Source organism: Syzygium oleosum, unplaced genomic scaffold (genome assembly GCF_021117445.2).
Source record: "Syzygium oleosum isolate NSW1041296 unplaced genomic scaffold, Sole_v2.1 Sole_v2.18, whole genome shotgun sequence".
Taxonomy (NCBI): Eukaryota; Viridiplantae; Streptophyta; class Magnoliopsida; order Myrtales; family Myrtaceae; genus Syzygium; species Syzygium oleosum.
The window spans coordinates 3,366,611-3,388,821 of record NW_026607502.1 but is presented as its reverse complement, the minus strand read 5'-3'; the positions used below and the strand labels follow the sequence as shown (position 1 = coordinate 3,388,821).

The 22,211-nt window shown below is 41.6% G+C and overlaps 1 protein-coding gene across 2 annotated transcripts; it reads right to left on the bottom strand.

Moving 5' to 3' along the window:
• Positions 1-358: 358 nt before the first annotated feature.
• LOC115682053 (BES1/BZR1 homolog protein 4) lies at positions 359-4,066 on the bottom strand. Of its 2 annotated transcripts, XM_030606187.2 has the most exons (3): positions 3,827-4,066; positions 673-1,433; positions 359-578 (listed from the first exon to the last, which is right to left on the bottom strand). In XM_030606187.2, the coding sequence occupies exons 1-3, from the start codon at positions 4,040-4,042 to the stop codon at positions 575-577; spliced, it is 981 nt and encodes a 326-aa protein (XP_030462047.2). In that variant the 5' UTR covers positions 4,043-4,066; the 3' UTR covers positions 359-574. The 2 variants fall into 2 exon arrangements, with proteins under 2 accessions (XP_030462047.2, XP_030462046.2); XM_030606186.2 differs by having other exon boundaries at positions 359-1,433; positions 3,827-4,065.
• Positions 4,067-22,211: the final 18,145 nt, after the last annotated feature.

The following is a 22,211-nucleotide window of genomic DNA, read 5'->3' as shown; positions in this document are numbered from 1 at the left end:
CTCAAGAACTGTTTACCATAACCGCAACAAAGTTGGGATAAACAACCTAGCGAACCATATCAGGAAGCGTCCTTGGTTTAAAGCTCTCACACAAGTCGCAGCTCAAATCTAGAACCACTGCCATGTACTTAGAGATCTTGGAATAACAAGTTTTCAGCTGACCAACCAAGAAGCCTGCAAAAATGAAACCTCTCCAGCACCGCACTGCGCAAGGGAGCACTCTTAAGATTATATGGATTGAACTTCGCAACCAATGGCCCAATAACCGGCCATGCGCAAAGAAAAAACAAGAGAGGTTAAAAGATTCCGGAGCTTCTCCGCTTGCACAAATTTGAAAGAATATGTGGACCAAATGAACTTGACTCGGGAGCGAAGCCAGCCAAATATTTATAACTTAATTTTCAGTTATCCTTTTCCAAGGGAAATAAAAAGGAGAAAAGAAGAAAAACAGCTGCTCCTAAACACTGCAATTCCAGCCCGCATGACTACAGCAACACCGTGATTTGAACCATGTGAAAAAGTAGAAATTTGCACAAAACAGAAGTTGCCAACCCATCCAAAGAGAACTCGCCTTTTATCTGCATTGACCATGTCATATCATCAGGCCAAGAGGGAATTCAAACCTCAGCAGCATGATGTTTACCCCACCAGCCAGTTAACTCATGATTCTACCTGGTTCTGGAATTCCCGAGTGTGAGTTCAAGATCATCAGAAGCATCCTCGTGAATCCTCTCGCCCTCCCAGGGCTTCACCAAGCCTGTTGCGTTACTCCCAAATGCAAACTCTGTTGCCATACTGTCCGACATGGGAATATCTGATGTGAGGTCAGCACCAGCAGCAATTGCTGGAGAACATGTCCCACTCTGCCCAGGAGTCCACATCCGGGACCCTCCACCAGAAAAAGCTTCCTCCTTGAACCCAAAGGGATTTCGGGCAACGAGGCTGAATGTGGGAGAAGATGGCCCACTTTGAGGAATTTGGATACCAGCAAGCCATCCGGAATCAGGTAAGACCTGACGGCCAGGGCTCGGCGGAGTGGATGAGGGGAAGACAGAGTTATGCTGTCCAGTCCAGGCCATGGAAGCAGTGGCTTGATCCCAGTGGTTTTTGGCTCTGGGGGTTCGGGAAGTTGGAGAGCTCAATGGAGGAGTAACTGGAGCACTTATTGAGCCCCCAGCAAGGAAGAGATGGTGGGGTAGCTTCGAAGAGGCTGAGGATGAGCCTGATGAAAGATTCTTCAGCCACGGAATGAGAGAATCCGCGTCAGGATTACCATGGGGATTGCCAGGGTATGGTGATCTGGCAGGGCTCGGGAAGGAAGATGAAGCAGGACTAGGGTTGTAGGACGCACAGGGGCTTGGGTGGTACGAGGAGCATGGGCTTGCTGATGTTGATCCTCCCATAATGTCCATACGTTCCAGAGGTTTGCATCCCTGAGCACAGCATTTAAAATGGATACATCAAACAATCATCTAAAGTAGTATTGCCGGAATAGATGCATGTGAAGATTCGGGGATGACAAATCAAAATCCTGAACTCGATATATAACTCGTTTGAGAGATGCCACACCGATGATCACTTGATTTAATCAAATTTTACAATTTACTAATTCATGCTTTCTGGGAGACATTCCCTTCTTTCACAGAGAAAAACTTTGAAAACCAAGCAACAAGCATGTCATCCAGAAATCTGGCATAGGTAACATTTTGGAGACCATGCGATAAAGCTCGTCATCGGGAAATCTGGCAAGAGTTCCTAATCCATAATAGACTTCCTAATATACCTATCAGCCTCAAAAGCAGGCGGTGCTTATGGCAGCTAATCTACCATTTTCTGACTTGTAATTGTGGCTTGTAAAGTCTAAACATACTTCTATGCTTCAACGTAAACTCAGTATCATGTTCCTGGAGTTTCTTTACAGAATTTCTTCTCATCCTATGGGAAACCAAGCAGTGCAACGAGAGGGGAACAATCTCAATGCTCAAGGGGTGCCAGAGAAACTGAAAGCAGATACGTGCACTTTCGCGCAGAGGGGGGCAAATTTAGCCAAATGACAAGGGCAAGACGGTAATTGACTATCAGACCAAGACCCGAAACTTCTTTTTTTAAAGCAAGGCAGCAACGTCAAACAGCCCGATCTTTAACGGTTGACAAATGGTGCCATTAAAGTAAAAATCCCTAAAAAAAGAAGAAAAACCCATCATTTTCCATAATCGAAAGAAGACTTCCCAATCCCCACATTTCATACGCTTTTCTCCGCCTTGCAAATTCACGCAAAGAAAAGAGGGGAATCCGAGGACCCCCCCCCCCCCCATTCCTCCCTTCAAAATTCAACCCATCTCCACCCCAAAGCAGCTTTTCCTACCCATTACTTCTCTCTCTCTCTCTCTCTCTCTTGTATCCTGATAAACCCGGGAATCTCGGATAATCATTGATGGAAAAGGAAATGAGAAAAAAAAATAAAGAACGGAAAATAGACGTTACTCGCGCTCATTGGCTGCTCAATCACAATGACCGAAACAACCCTCTTCAATTTACCTGGGATGTCTCTGTGTGCGTCAGGTCCTAAGACTACTGCTGCTGCTCTTGCAGGGGTGGTGTCCGGCAGGTAAGGGCGATTCCCAAATGAAAAATAGAGAGAGAGAGAGAGAGATAAAATAATAACCCAACAAACTCTGAAAACGAAGTCCTTTCGCTCGAGAAAATCCCACCAGAGAAAAAAGAAGGGGAAAGTTTCTTCAGCGTCATTAAAGACGACACGGCCAAAGGACGTGAAGAAAAAAAAACAGAAAAACGAGAAAAGGGGGGGTTAAAGGAGCTCCATTTCGCGTCGAGGGAAGAGAAAGTTCTTGAGATCCCAGACCCCGAGAGACAAAAACGCCCATCAAAGCACCTCGAATTTTCGCTCCACGCAAAAAGGAGGAGCTGGGGGAAATGGGGGAAAACCAAAGGCAAAAGAGGCAGGGGACGTTCTCGTCATGTGAAGTGAACAATTTCGCTGCGGCTGCTGCTTCTGCAGCAGAAGCAGAAGCAGAAGCAGAAGGGTCTCTCTCAGATTCAGAAATTTTCAGCAGTTTGTATGGAATCTCTAATAAAGAGGGCTCTCGTGTTTCGTGTACGTCCCCCATCTGGACTGAACAAATTGACCCTCGTTCAAGCATCCTCCGAGCTTTAACCCAGATCAATCTCCCGCTAATTCTCGACAAATTCGCATGTAATCGCACATTTACCAACCAAGACGAAGCAAAAACGAGGTCTGATTCGAGCTCGAGCCCACATGCATTCACGTGCGCCGGACACACGCGCTCCGGCGCACGATGGCTCACGGCGAAAGCCTCGATTCCGCAGATCGATCGCGGCTCCCGTCCATCATCATCATCATCACCAATCAACAAAAAGAGGACAAACAGGGAAAGCCCGTACGAAGAAGAAGAGGAATTCGCGAACACAGAGAGAGAGAGACGGAGAGAGAGGGAGTTAGGATATGGTCTGTCCATCTCTCAGCTCCCATTTCCAGCTTTCAAGAACACTCTCGGAATCGCGCACCGACGCGATCTAAAACTTCTCAACGAAGAAGCGAGTCGCAGTCCACAGGTTCGCATCAACAGCCGACGGATTGAGGGTTCGATTTTCGCGGGAGGGTTTTGCATCTTCAGCAGTAAACCTGCTTCTCATAGCTCTGTCGCATTTCAAGCTTTTCAAGACCCGCTCGCGACGGCGCAAATCGAGACACGCGATCCAAGAGGAGAAGAAGAAGAGCGAGGCAGCGCACGAAGGAAGTAAAGGGGAGGGAAGGAAAAGGCGGGCGACGGTGACGAGGTTTTACCTTCCGGTAGGTGGTGCCGTCGTCCTCGACGGTCCACCCGGCCTCCTTGCAGAGGGCCTTGAGGACCTCGTTGTTGTCGCAGTGCTTGGGGAGCTTGTAGTTTCCGTACATCCGGAGGCCGGCGAAGATCTTCGCCGCGATCGCCCGCCGCCGCCGCTCCCGCCGCTTGTTGTTCTCCCGCTCCTTCCACGTCGGCGTCCGCGTCCCCGACGTCATCTCCCCCGCCGCCCTCTCTATCTCTCCCTCCCTCTCTACCCCCCCTTCGCCGGGCCCCCTCTCGCCTTCAGCTCACGGCGGCGGTCCGGCGGTCCGGCGGCGGCGGCGGCGGATTTCGGAGGTGTTTCTGGTGCCGCTGCCGGGGGTCGCGGGGGGTTCTGTTGGGGAGTGGTTGTGTGCATGAGGAGGGGGGGGGAGGACGCGCCGTGACGAAGACGGGGGAGGTGGGTCTAAAAAACGGGAGGGCGGTGCGTAATTGCCCACGGGGATTGCGGGTAATTACGAGAGTGCCACTCCGGGTCGGCGGCTCACTGAGCCGAGCTTGACTCGGCGTGGGGGGGCGCTTTTTCTCCGCGTTCCGGGGATCACGGGGGCGGCACGTGTTTTCGCCTTCGGGCTTTTCGTGAGGATGGAAAAGCAAGGCAAAACCATTGCTTTGTTGGATTAATCGTGAAGCCCTTAAAAAAAGCAAATATATATTTGTTTTTTCCTGATTTTTCTTTTTATAAATGTATGTTTGTAGTTTCACGACACCACGTGTAGACAACGATGCGTTACATGTTATGCTGTGGAGTTTGGCACGCCGAGTTTTAATGGCGCGACGATGATCTCGCGAAGTTAGAATTGTGTTGAAGCTGCGGTATATGGACGGGTGATCACGGGGACGGATTGGCACGACATTTTGTTCTTTTTCTGCGGGTGGGCATAGTGGGAAGCAAGTCGATCGCAATAGAGATACTGTACGGTTCAGTGGTTATCATCGTACTTTACACGGCGGTAATTTAATTTACGGTATTAGACGATGCACAAATATGAAACTCAACTACATACATATATATATATATATATATGAGGCGCGACACCGACCGATGAAGTTATAGCTATCCATGTGGTTCTTAGATGAAGTGTTTCCGAAACAACCATATTAAGCAGCCCCATTTGCTACAAAGTGGCAGGATATGAGTACAGACCTTCCAACGGCCACCCGGAAAAGATTGAAATTTCGCCATCACAAATCGTGGCGAATCGTCTTTTATCGTCCCAAACGCAGTTTCAACGAACGGAACGCCGACCATCGTCCGGTAAAAGAAAGAATACCAATTTGACCGCGACGAAAAAAAAGGCAGCGGTTGCCCTGACCACGGTCGATCACCACCGAATCGACGGCCGGCATTATTATTATTTTTCCCTCGAGAAAAAAAAAAGGGAGAAAAATTCCAAGTAAGCAAGTTTCCCCAAAAGGGTACTAAAGGGTATTCAATGTGGGGGTGGGGGGTGTGGGGTGGGGATATGATTGAAAAATGGGCTTGGATGGGGAGGGAGGGGGATCAAATGATGCCAACGGGGAGGGTGTGAGTGGTTGGTGGGTGTGTGGGATTTGAGAAAGGGAAAGTGCTCCTCCTGCTGCTGCTGCTAAAAACTTAACTCGGGTCAATTTCACAGGAGGGTGTGGGGGGTGGGAGAAGAGGACAACACCGGTCTCCCCCTTTGACCACGGGTCGCCCTCAATGCCTCGCATCTCTTTGAAACACTGTCTCCTCTTTGGCCTCTCTCCTTTTTTCAAATCGAAACTGTTGACATTTTCTCCATTTGTTTTTTTGGTTGTATACCTAGAACCCTTGTCCCAACTCAAACCTTCCCTCTTGTTCTTTTCCTCCCTCCCCCTCCTTCCCCCCTCTCTCTGGAAGCAATGATTCACGTGTCGTGTTTGGCCCTGTGTACCCATGTAAAGAAAGAGAAGAGAGGAGGAGGAGGTGGTGGAGGAGGAAGGTGGTGGTGGTTATTGTGCATTTTGCTTGTTTTGGTTTTTAGATCTAATGATTGACATGCGCTCGAGGCAACGCTCTCGAAACATTATGTATCTCTTTCTTTCCTAAAAAGAGGAAATATCCTTTGAAAGTTTTACGTCCGAGTGATTCTGAAATCTAAGTAAGGGTCGAAATGAAGCCTTTTAAGGATCTGCTCAGGTCCAACGTTTGGCCTATACACCCATGTAAAGAAAGAGAAGAAAGGAGGAGGAGGTTAGTGTACATTAAGTGTATTTTGGTTCTTAGATCTAGTGGTTGATATTCGCTCGAAGCATTGCTTTCGAAACACCCTATATCTTTTTCTTTCTTAAGAAAAGAGAGTACCTTTTGAAAGTTTTACATTCCGATAATCTCAAGATCTGAATAAGAACCAAAATAGAGCCTTTTAAGGGCATGCTTCAAGTCCAACGTTTGGCCTATATACCCATGTAAAGAAATAGGAGAAAGGAGGAGGGAGGAGGTTATTGTGCATGAAGTGTATTTTGGATCTTTAATCTAATGGTCGATATGCGCTCGAGGCAATGCTCGCGAAGCATGTGATAGTTACTCCTTATCAGGAGTTTTTTTTTTTTCCGTCTCGCACCTCTTTTTCGGACCACCGATTATCCATAGGATGTCGATGATTTTTCGTGTCGGAACGAAGTTGATAGGTCGTGCGGGAGATGAGCTTTAGTCTCCCATCCTGGCTTTTTGATTGGGAAAACGACGTGAACGATCCCCGAACATTGGCTCGGTTCAATGTGCAGTATCGTCCCAGAACTTTTAGTTTGTTCAATGCGGTCCCTCGAACTGTTGATGAATGTCCGATGTGATCCTTGCGTTTGCTCAAACGACAATTCGGACACAGCTCGATGGCATGGAGTATCCTATGTCGAGTCGGGTTTCTAAAAAAACGATGAGTCAATATGTCCATCTTTTTTATCCGTCCACTTTAAAAAAGGAAACGAAAAACCACTCGTTGAACATGTCCTTCATTATTTTGGTAATGCGGATGCCATAACCATCAGAGCTTTCACCATAAGCTTTGACTAACTCTAGTCCACGAAATTAAAGGGGATCTCGATTTCGAGATCACTATTTAAAACTAAAGTAGAGTCCTCCCTCGTTGGAACTGAACGGAGCCCAAATCAATTGTCATTTATTTTATGGGATTATTGTCTTTAAAGAAGACACGAAATTTCGTATGCCGAAAAAAGTTCTTTTTAAAAAAAAAAAAAAAACTAACTTAGTAACAATTTCTTTATCTTTTTTCTACACAATAAAATAAATGAAAAAAAAACATAAGCTCCCCGATTTACGCTCGATTCTTTTGTTTGTTTTCTCGTACCGAGCGTGGACGTCCTGGTGGGTAATTGTCGTCTTTAACGTAATAAAGAAACGCGAAAATAGTACGAGAAAATAAAATGTCGATAATTTCAAAGCCTAATTTTTTTTCAAAAATATTTTCCGCCGCTATATATTCCTTATATATAATTTCCTAAATCAGCAGCTAAACTTCTACAGTGGGCACTCGGATAAGATGAAGGAGGCCCCCTTTTCGTGTAGTCTTTTTGACACTTTGTCCCCAAAACCGCGACGGCCCACGCACGTGCCGCACGTGCACGGGCCAACTTTAGATCGCTCAAAGCTACATGGTATGTAGCATTATGGTTCAAAAACCCTAAGTGTATCCCATCTTTTCCATGAGAATATTTTCCCCAAAAAATGGGAAAATCGGGGTCCGACGGACCCGTTACATGACTGGCGCGATGTGGCCGACCAAAAAACATTGCTCGCCCGACATGCGGTCTCCGTAAATTCTTGATTTCGAGCTTTGAAATTCTCGTTTGGTCCTGTTTCGTTTTCTGTTGCACATAGCGCCACACGTCAATGCCACGTGGTGTGAACCGCCGCATTGACTTCTTTCTCCGGGAATAGACGTTCTGGATATCGCTCCGGAGTTACTCGTGACGAATGGTTCCGTGTCCTCGCCGGCTGGAGCGGCAATGTACTTGTCTACCTGGACCTAATTCGCCATGTCCGAGCCCGTTACAGCTCGCGACTATCGATGAGGGGCGACTCCCACGTGAACGTTGTTCGTCGAGATTCCGGCCTCTCGCAAGTTCGAAAAACCGTCGAGAGCGTTCCAATCCCCAGCCGAAGCATCCTCGTCACTTCACGCTCGTTCGGCCCCTCGATTTCAAACAAACGTAACCCGTATGCTTCTCGATTGCACCGGGTGCACTCGCATTCCATGTATCTCGATCCTACGCATCATGCGGGGTTCACGTGGCGGGGGTGCTTACTCAATTTTTTTAGAGTTCCGGCGAGGCGGACGAGCATGTGTCGTGTGTCGTGTGTCCGTGGTGGCGCCGTGCGCGGTGGGGACCGCCATGTTCGGCCGATCCGGCGAAATGATTATCCGTTTGGGAGGGTGGGGGGTGGGTGGTGGGGTCGCGTCACGCACGATATGCCTGCCACCCACGAGGCATCGCCTTTTGCCCCTTTTTTGACGAGGGTTTTTGTATGTTTGATTTTCTTTCCTTCTTTTTTACTTTCTCTTTTTTTATTTATTTATTTATTATTATTATTATTATTATTTCCTTATTTATTTATTTTTTTGTCTTATTCTTTTATTATTATTATTTTGTAAACTTTGAGGCTTAGGGCTGGGGGCAGGACTATGGATTGGGCCATGCCCATTTGGTCAAATTATGTTCAAGTGACCACCCGTCTCTTTCGGACACAGATAGCAATGAATGCCCGTTTGTTCAATACCGTACTTAAACTTTTTTGTATTGTTTTCGTTCATCTTAGTCCCTTCGAAGATGAAGAGTAGGTCCCGAGCCAATGTCCCGCGTAAAACAATAGTGACTATTGCAGAGTGCTGCCAGATTCTCGTCGGGCCGCTCGGGCAATGGCACGATTGCGGGCACCACTGCATCCCACACAACCACGAACTCACAAACGCACAATTAGAGAGAGAGAGAGAGAAGTTGCGACCATTTAACATGGTTTTGGTCGATGGTCCGGACCTCACCATAGATTTGGGCAAGGGGCGTAGTGTATAGGATCAACAGCCCCCGTCACCGCATGCCCGGCAGAGGGAAGGTGCTCTGCAAGCGGGCGGGAGGGTGTCGGCCCACGCCTAGGCACGATAGCGTGGTACAATTTTACCAACCCTATCGACATCGAACAATGGACAAAAGTTAAAAAGATATGCACAGTTAAAATTTCCTTACATTGCATTCACCTCGTTCCAAGAAGGCCTCACGGTAAAAAATTACAGGTAAACTTTTACGATGATAAGATCCAATGCGTGACGTGGCTAAATCGAAGCGGGTCACAAAGCCTCGTCCGTGCTTTCTAAAGGATTTGTGAAGTCAAACTAATCGAGGCCCAAGGATGGTTAGCCCACATTGGAATTTTAATTTTCATGGTTCGGCCTCAATCTTGGATTAAATGATCTGTTGGGTTTAATATGGATGGGTGAGGCAATCCAAAGAAGGTAAAATGAGGTATACTAAAGGCGCATTTGTATTGCGAAAAGATTTAACATTTGTGAAAAATATTTTTCAAGAATTCATTTTTCAATAAAAAAATGGCAATATACTACGGGGACTTAGTTGAAATCTGAAAATGAATTAGAAATTATTCCGTCCTTTGGAAAGGAAAATTTGTTTCTATTTTTCGTTATCTCCTAAAAAGATGTGTGCTATTCGTGTGGTATAAGAGCTGTATGTGTTATATCATGAAATTTTAAATAAAGTTTCATTGAATTGAAATTTTCTTAGATTGAAAATAATTTTTTTTTCTCTCTTATGGAGCTCAGGCCCAAGTGCTTAAGTCTTGGGCCACGGGGGACTCAAACCTGGCCACCAAGATTTCTCTTGCCTAGCCATTGGGAACCCAAGCACCGGTGCCGAGAACCCGAGCTGAGCACTAGTGAATTGGGCGTTGGAGCTGGGAACCCGGGCATGCCCCCGGGCGACCCGGACAAGGGTACTAGTGTCCCCAGGCCCAGCCTCGAGAGACTTGAGCCTTGTCTCTAATGGTAAATTTTGTTACAAGTATACCGATTTAGAATTTTTGGTGTTCAAAAAAATTAGTTTTTGGCAAATTTATCACAGGTACACCGGTTCGGGATTATTGATGGTCAAAAAAATTGGTTTGTGGTAAATTTATCACATGTATATCAATTTGGACTTTTTCGTGATATTAATCTTTATTTTTTTCTGCCGGAGATCGCTATACTTTTTGAATAGTTTGCTCAAGAAAAGAGAAAACGAGAGAGCTTCCAATCAAAGGAGAGGAGATACTAACCACGTTGAACACTCGAGAGAAATTTACAGATGAGTCGGCAAGTCAAAAAAGCAGAAAGCCGAGAGAATCGCTCTCGTTCTCATGACTGACGCCCATAAGACTCTCTTCTTCCACACCCCTCTCACTCTTTCTCGATCATATAAGAGATTTCTGGGGTATTTCCTAAGGTGGGTTACGATTCACATCCCAGAAAGCTCTCACTACTGCCTCAGGAATTCCCCTGCTCGCCCCTGTTTTTGTAGAGCGCAGCGGTGGGCGGGGCCGCGGTCGACTCCCCTCGCAGATTCTCGAGCCGTTTTGTTCGGAGCCGATCGGTCGGTCGTCGCCGCTGCGGGTAATTCGCCTTTTGCTAGATTGAACTGAGTGTCTTCTTCTTCTGTTTTAGATGTACGGGAATGAAAACAGAGGCGGAGAATCTAGTTCCTGCTAGCTCGAAAATCGCACGTGTCGGAGTTTACGCCCGTGATTGCTACTCGTCTGTGATGGTTTCGTGTTGAACCGGTTTTGATTTCCGCTAATTCCTTCGTGGCGCTGTGCTCTGACTAGATGCTCGCCAATTGTTCACTGAGATGTCTGGACCGCATTCGTTACTAATGAACATACCTTCAGATCCGACCGAGATCACCTCAGTCTGTTCGATTGATCATTGCGCTAGTTGCATAGGCTAGATGATTTCGTTTGTTAGTCACTTTAGAGTCGGTTTCCGAGAATCTCGATTTCAAAATGCCTTGCATGTTTGCATGTGTTAAGCTAGGTTCTCCGGAATTATTGGATAATGTCCACGTGCTGATTCGCGAAAGCTTGATGGTTATCGCTGGAGAATTCATTAGGCACGTACTGGAATGAAGAACTATATCAATCTTGTGCGAGAGTCAATGAGATATCTCCCGCGTATGCATTCGTGTTAACATATTACATCACAGATCGTCTTTGCTGAATGTGTCTTCTCCGTGTAAGTGTGTCATTTGAGCGAATGCATTTTCAGTATATGCAAATACACACGTTCTAGGTGTATATGTCTTTTCTTTGTATGCGCGCGACACTTACGTCCGAATACACGGGGTTCTACGATGCGAACATATGAGTTCGGGCGGTGCAGATATGAGTGAATGGATGAAGAATGATGGGTAAGTTGAGCAAGAATGGAGGAAAGTGTAATGAAAGGTTTGAAGAGATGGGAGCTTCCTGAACTCGAGAGTGAATAGGGTTCTAAATCAAGGGATTAAGGGGACTAATGAAAAAGCACTAAGAAAGAACATAAGTTCGAGCACCAGAATTGGATAGTAAAATAAAATATCAATAAAGAAGTAGGCTTCAGTAATAGGCTTAATCGAATTTCATATAATTTAGGATGTTGTGTTTTTCTTGGTTTCTAGGGTAATTTGATCTCCTAGATGGTTTCTTCTTGAGGTTATAAATAAAATAAAAGCAAAAAAGATAGAAATAATGAAAATAAAGAAAATAGAGTGATAATAAAAAAATAAAAACTCGTTAGCGTTTATATTAGATATACTTTTAGGGAATAGTTCATCTTTAGCATTTAATATCGTTAGTGAAGATCTTTTAGTAGGAGAAGATCGATTTCAATTTTAGGGACTTAGCTCACGAGATTCATGTCCCGGGGCTTACTGATGAGGCGGTGTATGTTTTTGGCCCAACTTGTCATGGGAATTATGTCTTGGGGTTCATAATAATATACTTTATCGGACATCAGATCAGCTTATTTTCCACACTTTATTTTTTACTTACCTTTTACTATCGTCTTTGATTTGTTGGTGTCGATTCTTTTATGCCGTTTCCCTTGATTGTGATTTGATTATGTCATTTCGCCTAGTTGGGTAGTTAGGTCACACACTAAGAACATAATATCCATAAAGATATTGCATGGATATTTAGCAGATAAGAACTTTCAGGACTCATAATTGGATATATGACCGCATGTGACACTTAGTTGATAATCAATCAAAGGTACTGAAAAGGCACTAGTTATATAATTAGTGTAACCAAGTCCTCGGATTTAAAGCACATACATATATGCGAATCAATGTTCCATATAATGAATCAATCTTTTGCAATTTAATTATGTTGCAAAAAAAAATAAACTAGGTATATCTTAATCATAGCACTTTGTTTTGTCTAGCTTTATTACTTATAAAAATGATAGATCTATCGCCAATGGTCATTTATTTAATGTATAGGAAATGAAAAAAAGAATACTTATTTTCAAAAAACATCACCAACTTTTATCTCTCTTTTTTCGCCAAGCAAGTTAATTTCTGATGAAGTCCATAGCATTTATTGTTTCTTATCATTCTTCTCTTATAACCATATAAATTAGCAAAAAAAAAATTCAAAGAAAAAGGGAGGATAATAGGGCATGAAATATTTTTTAGGTTTTATTTTTCAATTTCATGTATATGGTTATGATTTACATGGGAACGTTGTGATGATAAGTAATATTTTCTTTTTTGGGGGGCAATTTGGGCAAATATAGGAGTGATGAGCAGGGCGGTGGTATACATAAAGAAGGACCTGAAGATGATCAACATACAGGTTAAGTCCCGACGGGGATCCTCAACGTGTTCTTACACCTCAGGTTGGCGATGGCGGGGCGGACCTCCCATTGGATCAGCTGCCGCTACACAATCGTGTTGGCGGGGGCCATTTTCTTCGGTGGTAGGGGCTTCGCTAACAATTACTTATATTGTCCAGCATCGAGTGCAATTTTGGATGAAGATGAACTTTTATGGTTCCGAAGTCACTAGATTAAAGGTGAATCTGTCATAGTTCGAAATATTCTAGAGCGAACCTCTGGTTTGAGCTAGGAACCCATGGTAATGAGGCATGCACTATGTGAAAATATGGATTCAACATCTGGTTCAAAATTTTCCGGAGTTAGAGCCATTGACTGCCTAGCTGGCTGCGAAGTAAATATATTTATCCCACCTTTAGTTTTTCAAATAACATGTTAAGACATATTATTACTTGTTAATGTACTCAAGATTCTTATAATTGTAAGAGATATTTGGAGATATTGTGTTAGGAAAATTTAGTAAGTACGCAAAATATATGTGTCAACTGAAACTATTGAAAGTCATCTTTTTCTGCTTCTCATTTTTTTTATACGATCTATTTGGAAGCTTCAAGCTCAAGTATATCTCTTTTTCCTTTTCAGGTATTTAAGATAATCTTTTCTCATACCTAGAATGATTTGTTTATGGCACTCGATTGAACTTTCAGGTGGCCATTGAATGGAAAGCTAACACTGATGGGGGCATCAACTGCCCTCCAAGTGAGATGAGTGGATGCGGTAATCGTTAATTAGAGCTTAAGCGCATACGTGATAAAGATTGGATAAGGAGGCTTGAGTTGCGAGCAAGAAACTTGCTGGAAATTGGCAAAATTGAACATGTCCTCAGAAGCATAATTACTCTGAAGTTGGGGATAAGATGCTACAGCAATCCGCATCCAGAGAAGGCTCCGCTGACAATTACTTGTATTGTCCGGCATCAAGTGCAATTTTGGATGAAGAGGAGATTCTATGCTTTCGAAGTCAATGGAATAAATGTGAACTTGTCATAGTTCAAAATGTTCTGGAGCAGACCCCTAGTTTGAGCTAGGAACCCATGGTAATGTGGCGTGCAATATGTGAAAATATAGATTCAGCATCTGGTTCAAAATTTTCCAAAGTCAAAGCCATTGACTGCCTAGCTAGTTGCGAAGTAAATATCATTAAGTCACCTTTAGTTTTTCAAATGACATGTAAATACATAATACTACTTGTCAATGTAGTCGGGATTCTTATAATTGTAAGAGATATTTGGAGACATTGTGTTAGGAAAATTTAGTAAGTACGCACGTTAGCTGCTAATAACTAATTTAAATGATCGATAGTCCATTTTTTATTTCAAACATTTTGAAGTAAATTAAAATTATGAGAATTGATGACAAGCGTCGTGGAAGTATAATAAGAAAAACCTTTATTCCTTTTATCTCTGGAAAATTAGGAATTTCTAGGAATTTCCAAAACATTAGACTCCCTAGAATTGTGTGCATGACTGAGTGTCGAACTGTACATGCTTTCCTTTGTCTTCCAAGTGAGGCATGATGATCTTGTTACGAGAAAAATTAATGTTTGAAAGGTGAACATGAAGAACACATTCAAGATGAAAAAGACAAAATATTAATGACAAATAAAAAAAATGAAAAAGATGCTACAAAATTAGGAAAAAAGAAAGAAAAGAAAATGAGTTGGTACCTCACGGAAGGAGGCAAGGAAGTTGCGGGAGAAGCATGTAAGACCTTGGCAACGTAGACTGTGAACATGAGGGCGTAGCCGACGCCGACACTAGCGAAGCGGCCTAATAGGAAAGACACATACTTGGGGGTGAAGCAACCCATAAGGAGGGGCCTAGTGAAGAAGATGGCCCCCGCCAACATTATCATGTAGCGGCGGCCGATCCAGTTGAAGGTGCACCTCGGAATAGCCAACTCGAGGAGCAAGAACACGTTGACTATCCCGTCGGGACTTAACCTTCATATCATTTATCTTCAGATCCTTCTTTATGTATTCCACCGCTCCTCTCATCACTCCTATGTTTGCCCAAATTCAAAAAGATAAAAAGAAAATCTTATTTATCATCATAATGTTCCTACATAAATCGTAGCTTATACAAGAAAATAAAAAAATAAATAAATCCCATGCCCTATTATACTCTCTTTTGGGAGTTCAATGAATGCTCGAACTTGCATAAGACCAGACATCAGTTTTTTTATCGGAATGCTTGGTAGGTATCAAAGTAGACTAGGAATGGATCACTGAAAGTTGCAAAGAAAGTTCTGAGATACCTACAAGGAACTAAGAATCATATACTCACTTATAAAGATCCGATCATCTTGAGGTGATTTGATATTTAGATTCAGACTTAGTCGGAGAAGCATTCGCGCTTACGCCAAGGATGTCGTAATACGTTGTGTCCTACAACATCTCCCTCTCTAAACCCAAGAAATAAAATGTGAACGAGCATCAGAATCAACTAGGAGCTTAAATGAACACGACATAGCCGCGAAAGAAAATCCCACATGATGTCAGGTATTTCTAATGACTTTGTGGTTTATCTACAAGAGTAAAAAATTGACTTAGGATTTGTTAATGATCCAGGCTCATTTTCACAGGCCATGAAAGTGATGATTCTACTAAATGGTTTGATGTCATCGGAAGAAGAGTTAAAATTTATAGATGAGAATTAAGTTCGGGATCTTGTTGAATTACGTCAATGATGTAAAAAGGTCGGGTGTAAATGGGTCTTTAAGACCAAGCGCGACACAAAACGTAATATCGAACGGTATAAGGCCATACTTGTTGCTCAAGGCTTTACTCAGAAAAAAAGCATTGATTATAAGAAGACCTTTTCATTAGTCTCCAAGAAAGGTTCACTTAGAATCTTATGGTTTAGTGGCTTATTAAGAGTTAGAGTTACATCAAATTGATGTCAAAACTGCCTTTCTTAATGGGTATTTAGAGGAAGAGGTTTATATGGACCGACCTGAGGGCTTTTTAGTTAAAGGAAAGGAGCACATGGTATGTAAGTTAAAGAAATCAATAGATGGATTTAAGCAAGCTTCCCGACAATAAAAACTTAAGTTTAACGATATCATAACTTTATTTGGATTTAATGAAAACACTATTGATCAATGTGTGTATGTGTTTATGAAGGTCAGTGTAAGCAAGTTTATATTTCTAGTTTTGTATGTTGATAACATTTTGCTTGCTATTAATAATCATGGTTTGTTACATGAAACCAAGATATTTCTCTCTAAGAATTTTGAAATGAAAGATATAGGCGAGGCAACATATGTGATAGGCATACAAAAATTATTAGGGTTGTCTCAGAAAGTCTATATTGTTAAAATTGTAGAGAGATTTAATATGGATAAATGTTCATCAAGAGTAGTTCCAATTCATAATGGAGACAAATTTAGCATTTTGCAATGTCCGTAAAAATGAATTGGAATAAGAGTAAATGAGAAATTTTCCTCATGCATATGTTGTTAGGAGTTTAATGTATGCTCAAACTTGCACCAGACCAGACATCGGTTTCATTGTCGGAATGCTGGGTAGGTATCAAAGTAACCTAGGAACAGATCATCAGAAAGCTGCAAAGAAAGTTCCCAAATACTTGCAAGGAATTAAGAATCATATACTTACTTATAAAAGATCTGATCATCTTGAGGTGTTTGGATATTCAGATTGAGACTTAGCCAAAGAAGCACTCGTGCTCACGACAAGGATGTCGTAATATGTCGTGTCCTTCACCATCTCCCTCTCTTTACCCAAAAAATAAAATGTGTACAAGCATAAGAAACAACTAGTGGCTTGAATGAACATGACATACCCGCAAAAGAAAACCCCATATGATGTCAGCTATTTCTAATGACCTTGTTGTTAATCTACAAGAGTCAGAAATTGACTTAGGAATTGATAATGATCTAAGTTCATTTTCACAGGCCATGGAATGTGATAATTCTACTAAATGGTTTGATGCCATGGGAAGAAGATTTAAAATCTATCTTGTTGAATTACTTGAAGGATGTAAAAAGGTCGAGGGTAAATGGGTTTTTAAGACCAAGCGCAACACAAAACGTTATATCAAACAGTATGAGGCCATTCTCATTACTAAATGTTTTACTTAGAAAGAAGGCATTGATCATAAGGAGACCTTTTCACCAATCTCCAATAAAGATTCACTTAGATTCTTATGATTTTAGTGGCTCATTACGATTTAGAGTTGTACCAAATGGATGTCAAAACTGCCTTTGTAGGCTAATATGACCAAGTCTAGTATGCCACACATTCACATCATTCTCATAAGAATCAGAGGATGTAAATAACGAATAACTAACATTAACTTCACAATAGTTAATATCCAATACAATGAAACCATCCAAAAAATATCCAAAACCATAATAACTTGTTCCTAAAGACAAGTCTACACCACTCTTATGGAAGTTTACATTAAAACCAAGTCTTACTAAAACCAACACTAAAACTAAGTTTCGAAGAATTTCTAGAGCAAATAACTCATCATATAGGAACAATGTGCATCCACCACGCATAAGCAATTGACAAGTGCCAATGCCTTTTACTTCCATTCGGGAATTGTTTCCCACATATATTCACTCCGTTCCTTGTGGAACTCGTCGGAACTCCATGAAGGCTTTTCTATCCTTCGTCACATGGTCTATGGCTCCCGAGTCTACAGTCCACAAAGTATTAGATTTAGTTAAAAAGACTGAACTAGACACATAAGTAGCACTCTCAAGAATGCTAAGGGTTTCTACATTCTTTGGCTTACCGCAGTTGCGAGCAAAGTGACATTCTTATCACAGTTGTAACATTTCATCCTTAAAATGTTCTTTTTCAAAAGACGCTTTCCTTTCTCCCGTTGGTTGAACATCGATTTCTTGTCTGAAGGACTTGCTCCCTTACCTTTCTACTGCTTTAACCTAGCAGAATGCTTCCGCTTAGAGCCCGAAACTCCATGCGAGCTAGAACCAGCAAAGTAAATATCGATTTCTGGCTTAGCCGCCAGGAGGCGATCCTCTTTCAGCTTAAAATGCCGAATAACATCCTCAAAGGTCTTGATACCCTCAGTGTGGGTCAAATGGACCTTCATATGCTTATAGCTTTGAGACAAGGAATGAATTACTGTTTGCACTTGCTGTTCACCAGTGAGTATGTGACCAGCATCATTCTGCTCTTTTATCATATTTGACATCTACTTCAAATGCTATTTCATGGTATTTTCATGAGGCATCTTGAATGAGTCAAAACGAATGGTGAATTGTCTCAATTTGGTCACAAAAGTTTGACCAAATCTTGTTGTCTCACTTATCATATTTGACATCTACCTCAAATGCTATTTCATGGTTTTTCCATGAGGCATCTTGAATGAGTCAAAACGAATAATGAGTTGTCTCAATTTGGTCACAAAAGTTCAACCAAATCTTGCTGCCAATACGGTCCATATGTCTTTGGCATTTTTAAAATGTCCGAACTCTCACATGATATCAATGTCTATGCTGCTTAGCAACGTAATGCGAGCAATAGAGTTCTTCCTTTTCCACGTAGCAAAGGCATATTTATCCCTTTTGTGCTGGGCAGTAGTCCCATCCTCAGGTTCTTCCATAACTTGGTTAAGAGTTTCGAGTGCTTTTGCTTTTCCAGCATATATTGAATTTTAAGACTCCAAATCTCATAATTGTCGCCATTCAATTTCTCTCCCTTATTAAGTTCAGCCACTATGTTCTTAGTTGCCACTATGTTCTTAGTTGCTGAAGCCATTGTATCCGAACATTTTAGACATATACGTACGAATTATTAATGTCTATCTTAATGTTTTATTAGCATCATAAATATATAAACTAATCATATTAATGAATAGTTTCACAAAAGGTCTTAGAGTCGACATATCACTATGTTCTCAATCATCGTCTAAGAATCCTAATTTGAAATTATCATTAACATAATCATTTATGTAAAAAAAAATTAGTTCTTCAAAAGTTATTCAAACTTTTAAGAACTTCCTACACAAGGCCACAAATATCCCTAACCATATATTTCATAACACATTCACAAATATTTAAGAACATGAAATATCTACTCGAAATATATACACATGTGACTCCAAATCCTAAAGAAACAACTAAGTGTACGTATGCAGCTCATAGACAGGAAAAGACACATGGAATTCCTTAGGGAATTTCATTTTCTTTGGCACCAAAATTGAGGCTCTTAGAAAACCTCTAGATTCGGGCCATGATTTGTGCCGAGACCCATTCAATGCAAGGGTTGATGTTCTCCTTACCCCGACCCTTATGTACCCTTTCAGGAAATTTTCCACAAGCGTATTATAACTTGGACCCTTTAAGGTTTCCCAAATCTTATCAATTATTCTTCTTAACTCCTCAGGAATGGTGCATTTTAGGGGTCAAACCATCGCATATTCTTGCATTATAGAACCATTTCAAATGATATCTTGTATCATTTTGTTGACTTTGATGATGTGCGTCATCATGTCATCACTAGCGTCCCATCCATAAAGAGCTAGCTTGATTCTAAGTTTCTCAAGCCTCTCTTTTTTAGCCGCCGTTTTTGGGATTATCAGAGTGCGTATCGTATGCACCATTGTTCCTGCAACGAATGCAGAACAAAAAAATGGTTACTCATAATCCATGACACATTTAGATAGGGAATGCTTGTTCATATACATGTGAACCAGCACTTGTATTCCAAAAATCATAGAGAAATACTAGAGAAAATGCCAAAGAATATACCCTAAGGTACGCATACATGGGGTTCATCGTGCATTTTCACATTCATAAGTGCAGCAAACATGCCATACAGATATACCATAATGTAGAGCATTCCAATATGAACATGTCGATACCAAGAACGCCAAAATCGGAGTTCAAATGAGCTTGTACGGGCTAAAATAGTGCGCTGGAGCCATTTTGACCGGTCTAAACCGGTCCAACCGGTCAACGGTCAACCGGGTTGGGTTAGTGGTCAACGAGTCGGTCGGGTTAGGATCCGGGTCAACCCTGATTCACGTGTTGCTGACGTCAGCATCGGCAATTGGCGACGCCCATCATGCCGCTTCGCCACTACCACGCATGGCCACCACGGTCGCACATGGCCATCACGCGCCGACGCGCCCATAGCGCATGTCGTCGCTTGAGGGCGCGTGTGGCCTTCTCTGGTGACGCACTGCCTCTCATTTTTCTCGTCTCGATGAGTATTTTCTGTCTGTCTATTCAAAAACAAGTTTTGTCGAAAGGATCAAATCGAAATATGCATGAACAGTACATCGACGTGAAGAAAACGAGCAAAAAACGAGACCGAAACAAAAAATTGGCAGAATACACTTCAATTTCAGAGGCTATTCACATGCATGATCAAGAAACAAGTGGGTTCTGATACAAATGTGGAAAAAATACATTCCTCGATCAATATATTTGAAACATATTCGAATAACACGAAAATGTGCCCAATAATCATCAACTTATATCACCAATCATGCAGGCATATGTGAACATACTCACTATTGCAATAGATTAAAAGCCACTTTGCACACTTGAGAGTGATCCCCGATTATTTTTAGTACCCACTTGTGTTTCGAAGGAAAACAGGAGAAGACGTTCTTTCAAAGATGTGTATTATTGTGTATATGAAAAATCACATTCGTTTTCCTTTGGGAGTCAACTATTTATAGTAAAAGGCAAATAACCACCCTCTGGGCCTTATAGTTCATGGGCTGGGTTTGGCCTATCTAGGGCGGCTCACCCATTATGTTTTTCATCACTTGTAAAAGATCTTATTATCTTGAGGTGATTGGGTATTCAGATTCAGACATAGCCAGAGAAGCATCCGCGCTCACGCCAAAGATGTCGAGATTTGTTGTGTCCTTCACCATCCTCCTCTCTCTACCAAAAAAATAAAATGTGTACGAGCATCGGAAACAACTAATGACTTAAATGAACATGACATAGCCGCGAAAGAAAATCTCATATGATGTCAAGCATTTATAATGACTTTGTGGTTTATCTATAAGAGTCAGAAATTGACTTAGGAATTGATAATTATCTAGGTTCATTTTCACAAGCCATGGAATGTGATGATTCTATTAAATGGTTTGATGCCATTGGAAGAAGAGTTAAAATCTATATATGAGAATCAAGTTTGGGATCGTGTTGAATTATATCGACTGATTTGAGGGCTTTTTAGTTAAATGAAAGAAACATATGGTGTGTAAGTTGAAGAAATCAATATATGAATTTAAGCAGGCTTCCTGAAAATGGTATCTTAAGTTTAACGATACCATAACTTTCTTCGGATTTAAAAAAAAGACTCAATGTGTGTGTTTGTGAAGGTCAATGAGAGCAAGTTTATGTTTCTAGTTTTGTATGTTGATGACATTTTTCTTGCTATTAATGATTATGGTTTGTTATGTGAAACCAAGAAATTTCTCTCTAATAATTTTGAAATGAAAGATATTGGAGAGGCAACATATGTGATAGGAATAAAAAAATTCCGTTATAGATCACAAAAATTATTAGGGTTGTCCGAGAAAGCCTACATTGATAAAATTTTAGATAGATTCGATATAGATAAACGTTCAGCAAGAGTAGTTCCAATTTAGAATGTGGACAAATTTAGCCGTATGCAATGTCCGAAAAAAGAATTGGAACAAGAGTAAATGAGAAATTTTCCTTATGCATCTGTTGTTGGGAGTTTGATGTATGCTCAAACTTGCATCAAACTAGATATTAGTTTTTTTGTCGGAATGCTGGAAAGGTATTAAAGTAACCTAGGAAAGAATCATTGGAAAGCCACAAAGAAAGTTCTTAGATACCTGCAAGGAACTAAGAATCATATACTCATTTATAAAAGATCGGATCATTTTGAGGTGATTGGATATTCGGATGCAGACTTAGCTGGAGAAACATTCACGCTTACGCTTAGGCTATCGTAATATGTCGTGTCCTTCACCATCTCCCTCTCTCTATCCAAAAAATAAAATGTGTATGAGCATCAGAAACAAATAGTCGCTTAAATGAACACGACATTGTGGGTTCCAAACTTCATACACCCACAAATGTTAGAGATAATGCAATAAAAAAATGCGGAAATTTATAATCAAAGAATTTTAGATCTTCATATTTTTTCACAACAAAAGGGACGAAGACACATACACTTATACATAATAATAACTTTGAGAAAATGATTATTGTAGAAATTGAATAAATGAAGAAATTTGATTTCTCTCCTTTAACTCACTTCTTCTTAATGTATTTTATCTGATGGAGGAGGAGTTCCTCCTAAGGAAGCAGGGCCTATGGTAGCTGAGAAGATTGACTCAAGAACAAATTTCATCGGGGGCTCCATCGTAGAATTCAAACCTGATCGAGAATACAACTTTTGTTGTCCTGTGTGGGTGGAGAGGACCAAACTCCTTTTATAAGCTATCAACAGGTGCCTTCAATGAGTGCCTTCCATC